Source organism: Centrocercus urophasianus, unplaced genomic scaffold (assembly GCF_019232065.1).
Source record: "Centrocercus urophasianus isolate 14NV4802_14NV808 unplaced genomic scaffold, USGS_Curo_1.0 seq_10, whole genome shotgun sequence".
In the NCBI taxonomy this organism is placed as follows: Eukaryota; Metazoa; Chordata; class Aves; order Galliformes; family Phasianidae; genus Centrocercus; species Centrocercus urophasianus.
The window spans coordinates 95,063,156-95,082,420 of record NW_024884142.1 but is presented as its reverse complement, the minus strand read 5'-3'; the positions used below and the strand labels follow the sequence as shown (position 1 = coordinate 95,082,420).

General features: G+C 46.1%; 1 protein-coding gene across 9 annotated transcripts in view; it reads right to left on the bottom strand.

The window, feature by feature from the left end:
- The window catches only part of EHBP1 (EH domain binding protein 1), a 196,298-nt gene extending 177,077 nt beyond the window's left edge, over positions 1 to 19,221 (bottom strand). For all 9 annotated transcript variants that reach the window (XR_006170291.1, XM_042826828.1, XM_042826838.1 and 6 more), the window contains exons 1-2: positions 19,155 to 19,221; positions 18,015 to 18,424 (exon numbers count right to left, since the gene is read on the bottom strand). Coding sequence is in view for 8 of the 9 variants with exons in the window: in XM_042826828.1 (XP_042682762.1) it covers positions 18,015 to 18,118 (104 nt within the window). In the remaining variant the exon portion in view is untranslated. The remainder of the gene's footprint in view (positions 1 to 18,014; positions 18,425 to 19,154) is intronic.
- Between the last annotated feature and the right edge of the window lie 44 nt (positions 19,222 to 19,265).

Here is a 19,265-nt window from a genome sequence, read left to right as displayed (position 1 = left end):
TTAATTTGGGATGAACTTTACTTTTTCCTCATTTTACAGTTAATTAATTTGGAAAGACTTTTTTGCAGCGCAGCCTTCTGCACTGGGTCCTATACCATGCAGTCTGTGTTACCATCAGGCAAGGAACTCATCAAGCAACAGCTTACTGCAAGCTTTGTATTAAAGCTTCCTGCTTCAGAATTTCCTGTTGGTCACAATCAATGAAATTCCACAGCTCTGGCAAGTCGAGTCACCACCAATGTTTAAAACAGACCTAGAGATGCTGGGAAGAATGACGTAACATGTTGACACATTTGCCAAATTAGCCATGCTGCTGAGTGAAGATACAGCACTGACTGCAACAGTCAGAAAGTTGATAAGAAAATAAAGATGGTATGCAGATAAAGCACACCCCAGCTACCTGTAGGATGAAGCACATTGTTAGATGAAGCTCTGCATTTCAGAATAGGGTTTGGGGTTTTCTTTGCCAGCCTTCCTTAACCATTATAGATTCTGCCTGCCTGCAATCAAAACATCTCTCTGCCATCCAGGTATCATTCAGTGTGATCACACAAGATGCTGAGATGCATCCAGTGGCAAAGTGGGCCCGAGGGGATCACACACTCCCCCTGCAGCTGCTGCAGGAGGCCTGGGAGCAGCCCCAGGCACCACCTATGCCAGCCCGCATCTGCAGCACCACTGCAGTCTCCCAACCCAGTGCAGCACACTGCCCACACTTCAAGCGTCTGAAAGAAGACAAAGATTGCTCTCCCTTCACTGTCACCACCTTACTGTCATAGTGAGGCTGAGGAATTTCTAAAAAGCAGTCATTTGAACAGGTACAGCAAGGTGACACTGGCTGAGATCCCTTCGGTTCTGCATCTTCACTTTGGCATCCAACTCCTCCTCCATTTCTTCCCACCAGAGGCTTCTAGGTGTGTTTTCAAAACACAAGCAGATGAAAACCTATTATTTTTAGTACCTATGTAGCTAAACTGACCAACATCTATAAGACTTCTACATCTCAAAATTATGCGTTTTGAAAGAAGCTGTAGTCCGGCTTTGCTTGGTTAAAAAAGAACAAAGTGAGACACTGATTATTTCAGAAGCACAGTGAGAGCAATCGAATCTGCATAGCATCTATTTACAAGGCTAAACATGGAATGTGCAGCATGTAGGGCTGATGACTCGGTTTCCTTAAACCAAATATAAATGAAGTTCGCAGAATAAGCTGGATTAAACAAAGCCCAAGTTCTTCCATTATTCAGAACAAGTGACAAGGACAGATTCAGCTTCATTTTTCAAGGAGTTATCATAGCAGAGAATCTTGAGCAAAACAAACTTGACAGGACTACACCGGAAAATCTTTTCTTAAAGCTTTTTTCAACAGAATTTCACACTGCAGAATACCCAAAGAGACCCACTGGAAATTATTTCCTTTACCACCCTGTCTGCTTTAGGCAGACATGTATCCTTACACCACACACACTACCATCTCAGAGCCTAGGAACACCTCCCAGCACCCTGCAGCAAAGCCCACCCAAAGCCTGCTGGAGAAACCAGGCTCCCCAGCCACACCAGGGCAGAACATTACAGCACCCAGCTCTCAAGCTCAGGCTCTGGGCACAGCTTGCTGGGTCTTGGGCCAGCAAGGCTGTGCAGACACACCTTACACATTCAAAACAAATGTGTTGCTTTAGAGTGCAAAGCTCACATGGCTCAGATCTCTCAGGTGCCTGATCTTATATGGCTGAGTTTTTTGTATTGTTTTGTAGGTGTTTTTTTTAACATTCTTTTTCAGAGCACATATTCCTCTACATTTTAACAGCAATGAATCCACAGTTTAAAAGTTTTTGGTTTCCAGTGGGTCACAGCCCCGCCGAGTGCAACATGGTGTGAGCAGGCTCTGCACAACCAGCCTGTGCAGCCCACCTGCTCCCAGGCCGTGACCAACTCGCTGCCTGCTTGCCTGCAGAGCTGGGGCCTGCCAGCTGCCAAGCCAACAAACACACGCTCATTTGAGATCCAACACATTTTCACCTCAGACTTAACAGCAGGTTTGGAAGCTGGCTTAACAAGGTGAGGCACTAGAATCATCTCTCTGCCTTGAAAGCCAAGCACAGGCCTTCACACAGCCTCACTGCCCCATGCTCTGCTACATGGACACAGACGATCAATGGTGCCTGCCTCGCTCTTTGTAAGTACCCGTGTTCACTGCAGTGTAAAACAATCACATATAGATTAGGAACAGGAACCAGGGAAACACGTTTTCAGCAAATTTAAGTGAGCAAGCCAATTATTTTGAATGCAAATTCCAGCTCCGATTCTCAGTCAGCACACTGCCCTCAGAGAGCCTTCAGGCACCACACATCTGCCTGCCCCTCAGCTCTGATCCTGCTCCAACACCCACATACACCTCTTCACAAGATGAAGGCTGAACCTCCATGTGACAGCATATGTGTTACTGAGTGTATGCTGAGCTGTTACATTCTATCCCTTCTGATTTGGAAGCATTACAAATATAAATGCTAGATGTGTTCTCATAATAAGCACACAACTGCAATGAAATTGTCTGACACCTGGTGTCAAAAACGCAGCCTGACAAAAAAAAAAAAATCAATGCACACATTAAACAATTGATTTCCATACTAAAAGCATGCATGAGACTTCAGATCCTGTCACAAAACAGACACTCTTTTTATTATCTTTTTTTCCTATTGCAAGTAGCATTCAGACAGAAGGATCTGCAACCTGCAGTCCATGAGACGTGCCATTCCAATGGCCATGTCAGGACTCTGACAAAAGCCTCAGAAACATCTGCATTAGTGCATCCATCTTCCTCCTCTCCTTGCAACCCATAGGCTCATCCAGAGGACAATGACAGCTCAGTGTGTGCAGGTACGGATGCATCTTTTGAAGCTCTAAATGGACAACACCAGGGTTCTCTTACTTGTTTTGCTTTTTAAGGCTATGCTTTGAATACAAAGCAACTTCTCTGTTTTGAAGATGCAGAGAACCTGTGAACACTCCATACATTTCTAAGAAGGCAGCAGGTGCAGAACGGCCCCAGCTTTCAGGGTTTTTCTGGAAGATAAAGTTCACATCACCTGCTTCGGGTGCACAGATGGTGGAACTATGATGCTCACACTCAACAGAGGAACGCTGATACCTACAAAGAGCAAATGAGCACTAAGGCAGCAGCAGCTATTCTCCACAGTACTTGAAAGTTTGAGAAGCTTGAATACATACTTGAAGCTATAAAGGCAGTGCAAACTCTTAATTTACACCTCTAAAGAGAAGTGTATTGCAGGGCTGGGTGGTGCAGCCCCAGCATGGAGCAAACCAGCAGGCAGATCCACAGTGTGCCGTGTCTGGCCAGGGGGCAACGTGGGGAGTCTGTGTGACACAAGCTCATGCTTGGCTGTCTGAATGATGATTTTATCAAATCCTGAATTAATCTGTATCTATTCCGAGCTCATGCACAATGAGCTCTCCAATTAAAGGCTCCTCATCTGTCATCAGCCTCCTTTTGCAAATTAATATCACAAAGAAAAAAACAGGGGGAAATGAAAACGTGGCCTGCTATGCTAGCTCCTTTCCTTGTCTCTACCCAGCAGCTCACATTTCACCAATGTTGTCAGCCATGACAGACAGAATAAGAGCCTTCTCCCAAGGAAGGAGGTGCTGGAAGATGCAACCTCAAGCTGCTCAAGCAGCTCTGACCCTGGCATCACCGATGAAGTGGCCAACAGGCTTAAAGCCAGCTGCCCTCCCCACAGCCCTGCTCCCAAAAAGGAACTCACCTCCTCCTGTCCCTCTGCCCCAGAGGCACCAGCCTGCCACATCCAGATGCAAAACTGGAGATAAAAGCACCACAGCCACTCACCAGATGCTGATCCTCAGCAGCAGCTACAGCTTTAAAATGTCATGGATAGACCTGGAACCTTGCCATTAAAATGTGACTCCAAACAATATCTCATGCCTGTGCACTAAAACCCCTGAAGCCTCTATAAGCCGTATGCCAAGCTTAGTGCCTCCTTCAAAAGGCAGAACATGAGAATAACCCAATGTGATACATTCTGTAGCTGAAAATTACATATGGATAATAATCAAAATTAAAGGTGTGATACCTTTGCATGTTAAAAAAAAAAAAAAAAAAAGAGCATTAACTATCCGTTAAATGTCTGCATATTGTTTCGGAGGAACAAGCGTAGGCCATTAGAAAGTGCCACCATCACTGCCCATGAGACACCTATTTCATGCTGATAGCCTCTCTAGAACTGCTCTGGGAAGGCACAGCCAAAAGATGAGAAGAAAAGTAGGTATGGCTAAGTAACTCTTGCAAAGACTACAAATTTAGAGCAACTCCTGCTCAATCTAATTAAGCGGTCATGTGGCTTCCAAGCTGCCTCCTGAAACAGAAGTTCACACCAGATTACAGAAGTCCATCTCAAAAACAACACCATTTACTTCTTTTATGCATCACTGTTTCTTTCATCTAGAATTGTACATCCAAAGTCTAAAAATCTGTCTAATTTTTAGGGCCTGAAACTGACGGTGCCCTCCAGAAGCCCAACCAGCCCTGCAGCCACACACTGCTACCAGAGCAGCACACTCCTTCACACTTGGCTTTTCAGAGTAGTTACCTGTTACCCAGCCTCTTCCTTGGAAAGCACACACTTAGCTACTAGTATCCAACAGGAGGACACCCCTCAAGGCAACAAAGGTCCTTCATGCCTTCAGAATCTCCTGTGATACAAATTGTAGCTGTCTTTTCCTCCTGTTTCTGATGGAGATGCAGTGACAGCACCAGGACCGACTGCTCCCAGGCCCATTGCTGAGGACCCTGGTACTCATCACACACAAGGCTTGTGACTAAGACTGAGACCCATCGGCACGTTGACCACCACACTGACCTCCCCCTTCCTGTGCTGTCACAGCAGGCACTATATACATAAGAACCACAAAAGCTCAAATCCAATGCCCAATTTTGTGCCAGCCTGATAGCTGCTCAGTAAGCTGATGGGTCCTCGCACAGGGCAGTTGTAATGTAACATCTGCAGCCACAGAAGAGACTCCTGGACGCTGTCCAGGCTTTTTATTAAGTGGATTTGGTGTCTTGCAGGCTGGATTCTAGTCTTGTACCATTAAATGAGGCAAAGGGATAAAGAGACAGAGTCCCTCTATCCCATAGAGCACATGGCTTAAAAGATTAAATAATTTTGTCTCATCCTAGATTTCAATTTTATTCTAATTTAAAATTTTTTTATCTGTAAACACAAATGTGTCTGGTGTGAAAAGCTGTTCTCCTTGGGAGCAGAAATGGGAACAGAAAGGGAAGGTAGGTTGGTTCCTGGAACAAAACACTCTTAATCTCACCAAGTGCCACGAGGCATCCACTCCATGTAAGAAACAAAGCCTCTCACAATCAATGAGACACCCAGCAAAAGGCAAAAAAAAAAACAAAAACAAAAACAAAACACCCAGCAGTGTGGGATGTGGCACTAAAAGAGGGCAAAAAGAAAAATTATCATTTAAATATTTCAGAAGGGTATCACCATAAATGAAACGAAGGCTAAGTTAAATTATTAAATCTCAATTTCGACTCCAGATGCATTTGCTTAATTAGGACCAAAGAAGCCTAGAGAATAAAGACTTGCTCTATAAACTAACCATCAAGGGAACAGGAATCAATTTCTGTAGCCCAGTACTGCACACAGAGCACTGAGGGGGAAAAACAGTTATGTGCAGCGTCATCAACTCAGACAATAGCAATGTGTGGGCACCCAAACCCCATGGATTCTGCAAAATAAGATTTTCCACATATTTCAGCATACTTGATACAAAATGCACTTGTACATCTCTAGAAGAGGCAAGGCTTAAAAGCTGAAGCCTGCAAAACTCTATCGTGCTTGGTTCCAGAGCACTCAGCTTGGATACTGGCCCTCACCAGGCTGGCACCACAGACAGAAGTGCAAGTCCCTGCTCCACCACAGGAGACCTTCCAGAGGGCAGACTCAGGAACAGTAAGGCTGCCTTGCAAACCTCTCGACTGTGTGCACTCAAACCACAGTTTAGCTTTATTATGCACTACAAGTCAACCCTCCTCGACTTCTCCAGTTTCTGAGCACAGATAAGAGCTTACACAGAACACTTATCTCAGCATGATCTGTTAGTTTAACCTTGCCTCTTGGGCTCTGACAGATGCGTACAGGCCTTACTCGCTCTTCCAGCTCAACACACAGCTGCTGCACAGCACTGACACCTTCCTGGTGGCTTTCCTTCCCCTGCTATCCAGCAGCTCTCAGCAGAACGCAGCCCAGACAAAGGCAGGACCACGGTTAGATGAGCAGAGCCACCCGAACTCCCAAGGGGCCCAGGGACATCTGCTGCCCCACAGACCTCTGAGCAGCAAGAGGGCAGAGGCAGCAGAGCCAGCAGGACCACAGTCTCACATAGACAAAAGGGCTGAGAGACAATCTGAAAACGGATGCTGGCTCCCCTCTTCTCCTCAGCATTGCTCTTTCTTTCTTACCTCTCCCAAGAAATGGACAGTGACCACACATACCCAGAGCTTCCAGACGGAGCACCCAAATCAGAAGGGGAAAGCTTTAAGCAATCACTGACAAAATAACCATAATGTGAGGACAATACACTGCAACCTTGACTATGTAAATAACCCCATTTCTAGTGAACTACGTGCCCACCTGTATCTTCCACCACTGAAGCATTTGTTTTCTGTACAGCCCTTGTCCTGAAGAATCGGCCAGCACCAGACTGACAGCCATGGCTGACTGCACGTGTGACAACCAGAGCCAGAATTTCTGCTCTTCTTGACCCAACTCTGAGTGCTTCTTCTGGGTCAACCTAAAATATTTCAGGTGTCACAGCTGCCACCTTCTCTCTTCTTGCATTTAAATTACAGGACAGACGGACCAACAAGCAAAATAATAACAGCAAAAGTCCTGTGTAGCATTGTGGTATTTTTTCAGGGTAGGAAATGAAGTACTATTTTACCCCCAGCAGTCACATTCCCTCTCCTACAAGCAGTAGTTTTGAGGACTGACGTTGTGCGTGACTTATGAAAAAAAAAAAAGCCATCACCTAAAATCCAGACAGGGAGCAAATCACAGAATAAATTCTGCAGTAACACAAGAGGAAAGCAAAAGTGGTGTCAGTAATTCTAATCCAGTCTGTGTATGCACAGTCACCAAGCTTAAGCTGAATATTCCCACAGCTCTGATGGAATCCAGTAATGGTAAGCTCACATCCTGCACTGCGGCAGCTGCATTGGTGGAGCCAAGCTCCATCTCACCTGCTTTACACCCAGAAGTCTTTACAAGTTCCTTTTCTTCATTAGTGCTTCAGTTTACACGAACACTTCTGTATTCTTGAACTGCTGTAGTTTGAACCGTCAGTAGGCCTGTCACAACTGTTTGCAAGTGGATCTGGCACACACAGCACAGGTTCCCTGAGTTCCTTGCGCTGCAGCCACCAGCACGGAGCCTTTCAAGTGCAATTACGTGCTTCAGGCACACCCTGCTTCCACCGAGAGGCAGCGCGGTCCTTATGGTTACTGTCACTCTGTAATATCTCACCACCGCTGGATAAAACACGTTAGCAATGCCGACCCAGAGAGGATGTACTTGCCTGCCAGTACAAACTACTTCCTTCCCCCCATCCTGGCTTTTATCCATTACAGACACTCTTCTCAGAATTCCAAGCCACCCAAAGGAAAACAGAGAGCAAACAGAGGGTGCTCCCCACGGCCAGAAGCTTACTGCAGGTCCTGCACTGCAAACAGCAGAGCTGTGGGGCCAAAGAACCCTTGTGCAAAGAAATTCTCAGTGCTCGACAGCTATTTCTGCACAGCAAAATGCCCCGTCAGTTGCTTTGTGCCGGTACCACAGAATGAAATGCTGCTGTCTCCTGGCCTTTAACAGCAGACATAAATCCTACTTGTAAGTCATGGGGGATGTAAAGCTGTAGGACAGCTGACGGAAGATGATTTGTGTGTGCAAATTATTGAGTGATAGAAAAGATGACTTGTCTCCAATTACACAGAAGCTGAAATAAAGCACAGTATGGAACAGGGACTTTCTGACTTGTGCTGCTTTCACCATTACACCACAGCCCCCATCAATATGAGAAGCAAAAAGGACGTTATCCCTGCCCCCAAAATCAACAATACCTGCACAGAAAAAGCTTCAAAGAACGTATGAAGTCTATTCTGAGCAAATGAGGGCGCTGAACTGACCAAGCTACAGTTATTTGCCTAATGAACAAAAATTACTACTTAGAGAAACCAACAATTTACATAGCCTTGCAAACTCTTACTATTTTCAACAACACAACGCAACTGTTGGCTACACGTGGGCAGAAAGGCAGTGAACAGTGTGCAGTTTCTTTGCTAACTTGCCTAGGGATAGAAAAAAATACAACTCCCACAGCTGCATATATACAGAACCAGCTGCCCGGGCTCAAATGAAGACATAAATCATCCTCTGACAATTAGCTCAAAAAATTATAAATATTCTTTCCTTTCTGTTGGTGTGCACAAATGCAGTAAATCATAAGAAAATGGCAGTATGGCTTTTGTGTACACTGCACTATTCCCTTTGCACATCAGCCACCTGCAGAGTGGCACGTGCCCCCTATATGGAAAACAGCTTGCACAGAGATCTGGTACAGAAACAGAACACAGTGACAAAGAGTGATGTGCCACTCTGAAGACACATGGATTTGAAGGCCATACACACACTGTGTGTTTATTTACAAAGCTAGAAATCTTTCTTCAAATAGAAAATGCAATAGGAGAGCACCTTTCAAATGCATTCCGAGGGTTTGCTTGTGTGTTTTGGTTTTGTTAAATATCATACACCATTAATACCAGACTTTTCCTACCTGTGCCTTAAAGGTAGGAATGTTTCAATTACACTTTTTCACTCACCACTGGAACACTTTAAATTTAGATTTCTTTTCAACTGAATGATCGTTGCCCTTGATGTTTCCCAAAAAAGGTGAGCCTGTAATTAGCATGGATCAAGAGAAGTTGTAACCTCTCTTTTAGAAGAGGTTCTGAAAGAACTGTGACTCTTATGAATTATGAAAGTGAAACATGAAGACCAACGTTTGAGCAAAGCTTCATTTTATTCACAGTTGGGCCATTAGTGACAGCAGGGCATGTCTCCTGATTAAGTACTTCTGTGCTGCTCTTTCCTGCCTAAAGGAAGAGTAGGTGCTGTTTGACATTGACCGCAAAGGCACGGTGAAGCTATGGAGCTGCTGCACAGATACTCAAGAGTTCACCTACATATGAGCATTGCTTGCTCAGCAAAATCAGGTCTGAAAGCTCAACAAGACAAAAAAAAATCAGTTTTAAAGTGGAACACTCTACAAACATCTCTGTAACACAGAGTGATGAATAGAAGGAACCCAAAAGAAAGATGAAGTCCTGGGCTGCACATTACAACACGAGATACTTCACTGATTTAGCAGTGCAGAAGGTGGCCGTAAAGCAAAAGCAGATTTGTAGTCCTGCATTCTGTAGCCCTCCACAATTCACACGGGTAGACTGGATTTGTCCCCCAGCAGCTACCACCACTATTCAACGGCAGCACCCAGCCTTTCTTTCCTCTTGAGAAAGCTCAATAACACGCAGCTGATTTCAAATAGGCACACCACATCTTGAGCTATACATCTGCACACTCTACACACGGAGACATTCTCCTCTGTCACGTGTTACCAGCTTCCAGAAAGATCTTCCTCTGCTTTTAACTTGTTTTGCTGCACGAGATGTTCAGCATAAAAGGTAGCTGAGACCCCAGCAATGAAACACATGCTAACCAAAGAGATGATGCTGGCAGAAATGCAAGGCGGCTCCACGGCTTTTCGGCAAATTACTTTTGCTCCACACATGGGTTCCTTCTGTTTAGGCCACTGTTTTTGCATCTCCAAACCAAAAGATTTGCCTTGTCTTCCCAAATTCCACACAAGCAGACCAGAAGACACTCACTTGGGCAGAAAAGCCTTACATTCTGCTCCTTACTGCTCTGCCTGCCCACCAGCTCAGCTCACAGCTCATTCTTTTCATCGCTGAGGAGCCCTGCAACAAGTAAACACGCCATGTAAAAAACAGCAAGGACAGCCATTTCTGTAGGCAACAAACAAGGAAACATGATCTGTCACAGAAAACCTATGGCAACCCTAAGCAAGCCTGCTCTGTGCCCACCTATTTCCCCAGCTCCAAAGGAGTTGGGCAGAAAGCCCCTTCTGTGACAATAACAAGCAGCAGCTTTCTCCTCTGGGCCCTAACAGGACTTTGTCACTCATAAAAGATACAGACAGCTCTCACAACAAGGTGGACATAAAGAAGTTACAGCAGACTACAGTCCTACCATAGTCAACATTATCTTTTCCCCAATTGCAATTTGTTGTCGTTATCATTAACTGCAAAGCAAGCAAGCGCTCTCCCAACAGTTGCTGCTAAAACAAGAAGTATTATTCTCTATATTCTTACATCTCCAAAATTTATCTCAGACAAAGTTATTCTGCTCACTGCAGTCAGCACTTTTTCCAGGCTTGTGCACCACAAGTACTTCATTGGGGTCCACTCCAGGCAAGAAGATTGAACCCAGAGGCAAGAACGTCCACGTTGCTGCATTCGGCATGTGGCACTATGAGAGGAGACAAAGAATGGCACTGCCACCTGCCATGGCACCATGAGGGACTAAAGCAGGCATCACATCCCAAGCACTAGCTGCTTGCAGTTCTGCTGCTTTGGCTGCTTGCACACTGACTTCTCAATTCTCTGTCAGAAAATCCCATGATTACATCAGCCACTATTTGCTATATGAAAAAAGAACCTGTAGGAAAGAAAATAGCAGCTCCTCTACTATTTTAAAACTCTGTCTTGGAATTCTGAAAAGAGAATTCAAAGGCAATAGAGCTCAAAGCAGCTATCTTCTAACAGGAGAAATGGAAATGATTTTAGCAAGAAAATGAATTGCAAAAAGCAGAGCTTACCTTCCACAAGGAGACCCTGCTCTACACATACAAATCCCAATAGTGGGGGTGAGAGCACCACCACCAGATGCATTTAAAAGAAAGGATCTTTTAATAAGCATTAGCAGTAAACAGGAATGTCCTAAATTTGCCTCAGCGAGATTCTTATGTTTTTTGTGGTAAGAGAGGAAGTGGTGAAAAAAGGGCCAGGACTTTCCCATCCCTAAAATTCTCTTACATGCCAAAGATAAAAGAACACAAGGGGAAGTTTTATGAAAATTCATTTGTTTGACTTAAAAGAAATGTATTCCAAGTACTCTATCCAGCTAAGATCTGCATTTGAAAAGAAAAAGAATACAAAAACTTTGTTCTCTTGCAACTTTTTCCACAGCTTTCCTACTGTTTGGGTTACCAACAGGAAGAAACAAAACCCCATTGGTTTTCCAGGAGATGGCAGGTACACCCAGAAGGAAACTACAGGCAAACAGGTAAGAAAAAACGAGGCCCAGCCAGCCAGCAGCAGGACTCCAGAGCTATAAGGACGTCAAGGTTAAGCCCTGCACCAAAAAACTGCAGATAAATCAGTAACAGGTTGGGCTGGAACTGTACAGACTGCTAAGTGAGATCTTTGCTGGAAGAGAGAATTAAGCTGCTTTGAGAGCTCTTTTCTGCTTTTTAAAATCTCCTCCTTACGTACTGCCACAAACAAAGGGATTCAGAGTTTACCTAACCAGCAGTCACTGCAAGTAAAGGAAGTTCACAGTGCATGCCGAGTGGCAGCGCACCATGTGCTGCCAACTGCATTCAAAGGTCCAGATTCTCCAATTACTTTGTTTAATACAGCTTTTGCTATTAACAGTCCTGGCTACGCAAACATCTTCCCAAGGGTAGCTGAGAGGGCAAAGTCAGCTTATGACACCAGATGTACTTAAGGCCAGGCTGGATGTGGCTCTGGGCAGACTGGTCTAGTGACTGGTGACCCTGCACATAGCAGGGGCGTAGAAACTAGGTGATCTCTACGATCCTTTTCAACCTAGGCTATTCTGTGATTCTCTGTGGAAGCACAAGCACTAATAGGTTATTCTTGGTGCACAAGACGGCCAAGGAGGCCACGGTCCTGAGGCATCAGGCAGCACAGGCACCAGAACACACAGCCAGTTTATGCTGAAATTAGTACATAGCCACAGAGACAGCAAAGCAGCTGCAGAGCCTGGCCATAGCTTCACAGTAAGTCTCAAAAAGTATCAAATAGTACAACAGTGAAATAGAAATAAAAAAGGACCCACAATAACAAAAAGGGACAGGGACATCTCAGCCCCAGAAAGCCTTGTGAAGCACAGCCCTAGCCACCACCATCCATAGCTGCATTTCTGCTAGTGTTAGCACAAGCCTCACCCACAGCTCCCAAGTCCCAGCAATGCCTTTTAGGTGCCAAAAGCCACAAGCATCCCACACCTCAACTGCCAATACACAGAGCCTTCCAGCTGAGAGGCTCTGATGCACTTACACAAACCGTACACAGAAATACATTAGTCAAATAAGGAAAACAAGAGAAAGAAAACAAGGCCTGCTTTATTTACTGTGTGTAACTCTCAGAGAACAGAAGCTCAGCTGAACAGCCGCTGTGTTTTGGAGCCCACCATGCAGCACCCAGAGCTGCCTGCAGAGCCAGCACCCACACCAGAGAGCAGCACTGGGACACTATGCAGAGCATGCCATCATGCCATCCAGGTGCACGGATCTGGGAGAGCCCCCCAAAGGAAGGCACACAGCCCCATTCCCACTGAGCCACCCAAGCAGAACGCTTTCACTGGGGAAATTGAAAGATTTGTTTTGTAAGTGTTTCCTCAGATTTAGTCAACCTTATCAGCCTCCTCTCCTTATTCACTCCGTGCTATGAAAGGGGTTTCAGCTCTCTCCAACCAATTAAAAACTAATTGAAGCAACAGACTGGCACTATACAGCCTGGGACTGAAGATTCAGCTCAGCTAAGGCCTACACAATGTCATAATATTTCATTTTACTTAACCTCGTAATACTGAAAGAGCTCAAAAGGGTATTCACAGCAATCCAATCCTGAAAAAATAAATCAAATCTTTATTCTAGCTCCAGTCCACTGGGTTCTAAGAACCAGTGCACATACCTTACTGCGTGCGTGCAACAATGCTGCAGGAACACAGCCAGCTTTTGTTTGTTTGTACAGCTCTGCAAAGAAGTTAACTAAGTGCACACACACACACACAGCCTCTTCTCAAAAATAAAGCTTGTTAGAACTCCAAGGCAGGGTATTTTATTTCTTCATGGAGACATCCTCATCCCTTTAAGTGAATGAATGGCAGGCCATTAAGATGGATTTGTCCATTCTTGGCTATAACCTAATCTCTTTTGCTTTAGACAGTTATTTTTGTTATTACTAGGATGGTAAACTAAGTCATGGAACTGCTGGAAAGAATTCGGTCTCTCAAAAGCAAATAACAGTCTGAAGACGTATTTATGATAAAGTTGGTCCTTCCACATTAAGAAAAAACTTCATGTCTGGTTCTCCCAATGTAGCCTATTAGGAACTGCACACAGGGCTCCCAACCCTGCCAAAGGGCTGCTGCAAATAGGAAATGGGTGTAAATATGCAGCATTAACAACATGAGAAATACAGCAGTAAAGGATTTACATATACTCATACCCTTCCTATTAAACATGTCTTCACTGCACAAAATACAACCCACAATTTAGATGAGAAATCCCTAATTTGTAGTCCATGGCACTGACATAAGGATACAAAAGGGGTTTGCTGGCCAGCTTGGTAAGGTAGGAGTGAGGCAGACACTTCAAAGGAAATCTACATTTCTGAAATGAAAGATTTTCTTCTGGGTGTTGAGAGAGATGCGAGCTGGCAGAGAACTACATTTGCATATGGAAAGTACGTGTGCTCCAATTGTCTGCAGGAAGAAAGGGACTGACCTCCAACACAGCTGGTGGTAAGAATTTGGAAAAGAATCACTTGGAAAGAATAAGCTTGATATACAATTTAACCCCTCAGAAAGTCCTCAGGAGAAAATTGGATACAAATTAAGAAAACAATAAAACCTATTTGCAGATGGGGATTATTTAGCATGGGATTAGAGATCTAAATCAAGAGCGTGAGGACTGAGTGCATTTTAATTGAGGAGAAAAGCTATAAAAACCAGGAGGAAGGGATTAAAAAACCAGGAGGAAGTGTCTGATGCTTTCTGTGCACACTGTATTGTCAGGTACACTCACACGGCCAGTGCCAATCCCATCAAGAGCTCACAACAGCAAGGCCACGGCAGAAACACGGGTCTCAGGAAACACAATTCCAAGCTCCTGAACTCCTCTGCAACATCTCTCTTTGTGCCGCACGTTTCCATGTGATTGCCCTTAATTAACAGCACTTAGGTGCTCACAAAACTTAGCAGCTACGCAAAGCGAGGCAATGACCCCGAGCAGGCAGCCTGCATTGGCTGCTAAGCGCGGAGCTCCCGGCGCCCGCAGCAGGAAAGCAGGGAGCAGAAGGCAGGCAAGCTGGTGTGAACCGAGGAATCTCAAAAAGCTCCTCTCCCTCCCAAGCGCAGCGCACGCCAAATGTTGAAATTCCTGCAGCATCCAGTTATGAAACTACAATAGAAGAGAGAAACAGATGGCCAAAGTCTTTAGGAAAAAAAATGAAGCATTACTTCATTCGCAAAAGAGAAAGATATGTATTTGAAAATATCGAACCTACTTCAGAGCGTACCGATTTGATACAAAAATAGGTGACTTACTTTGTGAACGTGCAGCCTGCCTTCAGTTAAAGCAGCATCTACGTGAGTTTTAACCCTCTGAGCACCACAGCTCCATGTATTTCAAAGCATGATTTAAAGCAAAGCGATTCATGTAGATGGCAGGCGTTTCACACATCCTGCAAGGGAGCATCGTATCTATACACATTTCCACTGGCTTCAAGCAGCACCTGCATCCAGGGAAGTGGTTTTCCTACCCACAAAAACACACGCTGACAAGCACATATGAAGAACTCAGAAATGAGGCCACACTACACCTGGAAGATCCTGCTGAATCCGTGACTTGCAAGATACCCATACAGAGAAATAAGGAAACACAAAAGCCACCCCACCCCCAAAGAGTCCATGAGTTCAGCCATACAAGGCTGACCCAGCCCTGAACGCTTTGCTTCCATGCTCTGCTCCTCCAAGCCAGGACTGCCATGCTGGCTGCAAAATCCCACGCTGCCCCAGCTTATCCCAAGAGTCAGCAGAGGATGACACACTCCAGCACCACCAAGCAAGAGCCTTTCAAAAAACCAAGTGCTTATATGATTAATGCAAAGCATTACGTTTTCACAGGAGCAGGGCTCACTAATCCATACTAAAGACCCAGGCTGCATTTATTTATTTATATGAAGCACAAGGCTTTATATGAACTAACTGCTCGATTTTTCAAAGGTACTGAGCTGCTACAATAATTAGGGCTGGGTCAGAGAGAGCAGCCAGAATGCCATGGAAGCAACTAGGTCCTGCTAATTACCTGAAAATGAAGCTTTTCTAATGAAACAGCGACAACACCGGGCAGCCCGTCACAATCTGTCCCCCCCAGACATACCAGTGGAAAGCAGTCACCTGAGAGAAGCTGCCAACAAGAGTAAGAAACGAGAGACAGCAGGGATTGTCAGCCTATGCAGGAGAAATGCTGCTGTTCCTGGAGGTGATGCTTTTGAAGACTGGAGCAGCAACAAGAGAGTGGCAGTGACCTTCCAGCACAGGTTTCTGAGCTGCTCTGAACCCTAAGCAAAAACATTCCGAGTCAACACAAGTTCAGAGGAGCCAAAAAGCACGACAGCTTCCCAGGAACCCACCTGAGGCTGCTAACTGTGCACGGGCAGCTTCGAATGTACGAGTTGCTTCCCAAAGTCAGACCAACAGAACCCCAACAGCAGAGAGCAGCTCAGAGCACGCAGCTCAAAGCAGACCAGGCCCAGCCGTGCACAACCTCATGCACAAACGCATCTCAGTTCAACTGTGTTTATGACTGCATTGTCATTTCTTTTAAAGCATCAATGGAGCATTCTTTTCCTGCAGAAACACTGCATTGTCCAAATGCCAGTACATTAAAATAACTCAGTGCTTACCACATTTTGATCCAAATACACTTACAGCGTGGAGCTACAAACACAGACGATAACTCTGATGCTTCATACATGTTAGGAGTGCTTTCAGTGAAAAGAGCATATGGAGTTCATTTCTCCCTTGGAACTCACATGTTTAAGGAACGTTTTTGTTAAGGCTCTCCAAACAAGAGGAAACAGAACAGAAAGCTCATAATCAAATGATTGTGTGAATGATGTTTTTCCCCATTGTTTTTTTTTCCTAGAATTCATCCACATTTCACCACCATGCCTCTTTCCTCACAACCAATGCAAGCACCAGCCCTGCATGTTATCATCAAAGAACACAAAGCAAAGACTCAGATGGACAACTTCTAAAATATACGCCAGCTGCATGTCTGAGGTTATGAAAGGCAGTATCACTACTCAACGTGCTGGGTATTGCTAGGTGGTCACTCTATGAAGGACTAAGAAGTTAATTGTTTCTAAATTAACGAGACTGCAGCCAAACTTGTGCGTGTGACTTTTTCTTGAATGCAATGAGGTTGCAGATTCAATCTGAACATTCATACTTCAGTATTGAAGCGTTCTGCACACTCGCAAGAAAAGAGTAAAAGTGAAAATGAGAGCAAAAAGAGGTGAGTTGGTGTGAAGAATAAATAGAAGGTGAAAAGCCATAAAACATCACATGCACAAGTACTGAAATAAACCTGATACAATTACCATGGAGAACTCCTGGGCCTGAACTGGATGGTTGGTCACCTGAGATGACCATGACAGCCTCTTTCAACCTTGACAATATTTTTATTCATAAGTTTGTTCAGTGAAAGAAAGTTCAAATTCCAAAATAATTCTGTTTCTTGATCATCTATGGAGACACTTCAGGCTAGCAGGTAGTTTGTTAGAAGTAAACAAACAACTAAGCCAGCGGTGTTTCTTTAAGGCAGAGCAGCAAGCAGCCTTCCAGCACATTTGACAGACATTTCCAACACCGAGAAATAGAATTTGAATTTGTAGAGGCAATTACTCACAACCAGCAAAGGCAGCCAATGCAAGGGCCAGCCTTGCCAACAGGATAAAGCAAGTATTAGGAGGAGGCTGCTAATTGTTTCAGGGCAGTTTGAACACCTCTGTCCAGAAGGACAGCAAAGTACTTTCTCCATGCCCTGGTACTACAGCTCACACCGATGCGAGGAATTACAACATCCATATGCCAAAGGTATAAAAGCATTCATGTATTTGTATAACGGAGATATTTGCTGGCAGACTATAAAAGCTGTTTCCAGTCTTCCCCATCAGATGCACTTAAGTTCATTTTGCACAGGAAGCAAGACATGCTTGTGCCAGACCCCACAATTAATATAACTGCTGTCTAGTCAGCTCCAAAGTCATCCAACTGGCCCGCTGCTGCATGAAATTCCTGTCCAACTAAACAAACACCTTCAGACAATTCCCAAGGATCCATCTCTCATCTCTTTCCTTCAGAAGATGGAAAGGAAGGAGGAGAGATGAGACATTCTCGAGTAAAGGAGTCAAAATCAAAACCGGACGACAACACCACCATGCTGAGGGCTGATCCCAAATGACTCAGTCAGCTAAGGGCAGCATCAGCAGGGGACGTTCAGCCCTAAGAGCAAGCTGCAGGTCAGAAAAGGACTCTTGGAAAATATCTACAATATAAATAGTTGAACAGCAAAAAAACCCCACTAAGCTACAGGTGCCGAGCTCGTAAGTGCACTGTCCCACACTATAACACCAGCAAAGAAAATCACAACACAGAACAAAACCAACAGGTCCAAAATGCTGGTCCCCAGAGAGATCACACACTGCGAGCAACATGCAACGGGCAACATCCTTCAATTTCAGCATCAACGACTCACTCCTCATTTGGGCAGCAGCGCGAGCCACTTCTTACCATTTTTTGGTGCACTCCACCATCAACTCCTGGTAAGAGGCCACAAACTGGAACTTGGATGCATGTTTCCCAACACGCTGCAGTCTTTTCCAAACTGAAGCCATGACGGCGAGAAACACCAGTCCTGTGGCACAGTCGCAGGAACACCAAAGTAGGCGTAGGAGCGTGCGTGTTCAATGCTAGCAGGTTTATATATAGATGCGGGAAAAACAACGCACAAGAAGCTCGAGAGGATGTCTACAACTCATATTCCACCTCTCCTTTCTTCACGGTAGAAAATCCCAGCACAGCTGAACGGCTCATCACTGTCCAGGAGCAGCATGCAATGGGGGCTGCAGAGCAAGAGAAAGATGCGAGGAAGTTCTCTCACGGAGCCATCGTCATTCCTCACACAGCGGATGGCGTGGAGACTGCAGGACCGGGAGACAAAAAGGCCGGGGAGGAGGCAGGTTAGCAGGCAGGTTACAAGGCAGCGCTGCCATCGCTCCCGGCACGGAACCCTCCGCACGAGGACCACAAACCACACCACGTTTGCATTGACGGACCCCATCCCGTCACCCCGAATAAATGCATATATTTATACTGCTGCAGCAATTTCAGGAACGCAAACCGCGAGCCCGTTCGGAGGCGTATCAACGCGTCCTTTTAGCGGCACCGCCACCGCCGGCAGCAGCGAGCGGAGGGGCCCGGCGGCACCCCGGGAAGCGAGGCGGGACGCGGGGAGCCGCCTTCTTTGTCTCCGCGCCGATGACAAAAGGTGTAGCGGTCGTGCCCCATCGTCGCACCCTCAAGGCGGAAGGCGCGGGCAGGAGGGGAGCCCGCTAAGCTCAACCGCCCGGCTTGGGGAACGATGAGGGCGGCCCCGGCCACTCCGCAGTCCGCGGGTGGCCCTCCGTCCCGGCCGAGGGAGGCGGCGGCCGGGAGGCGCGGCGGCGCGGAGCGCTGCACCTGGCGGCGGCGTTCACCTGCGGCCCGTCGGAGCCCCTCTTCCCCGCCGCGCCCTGCCGGCCGCTGTCAGCCCCGCGCCCCCCGCAGCCGTTCGCCGACAGCCGTTGGATTTAAAAATTAAAACGCCGCCGGCAAGGAGCGCACACGGGGCGGCGGGGAGCGGGCGGGGAAGGCGCGGGGCGCGGCGCTCACCTGCAGCCGCTCCTCACGGCGCTCCCCGGGCCGGGCGCCGGCACCGCGCGGCGAGCCGAGAGGCGGCCCCGCCGCTGCCCATCGCCGCTGCGGAGCCCCGCGGCCGTCCCC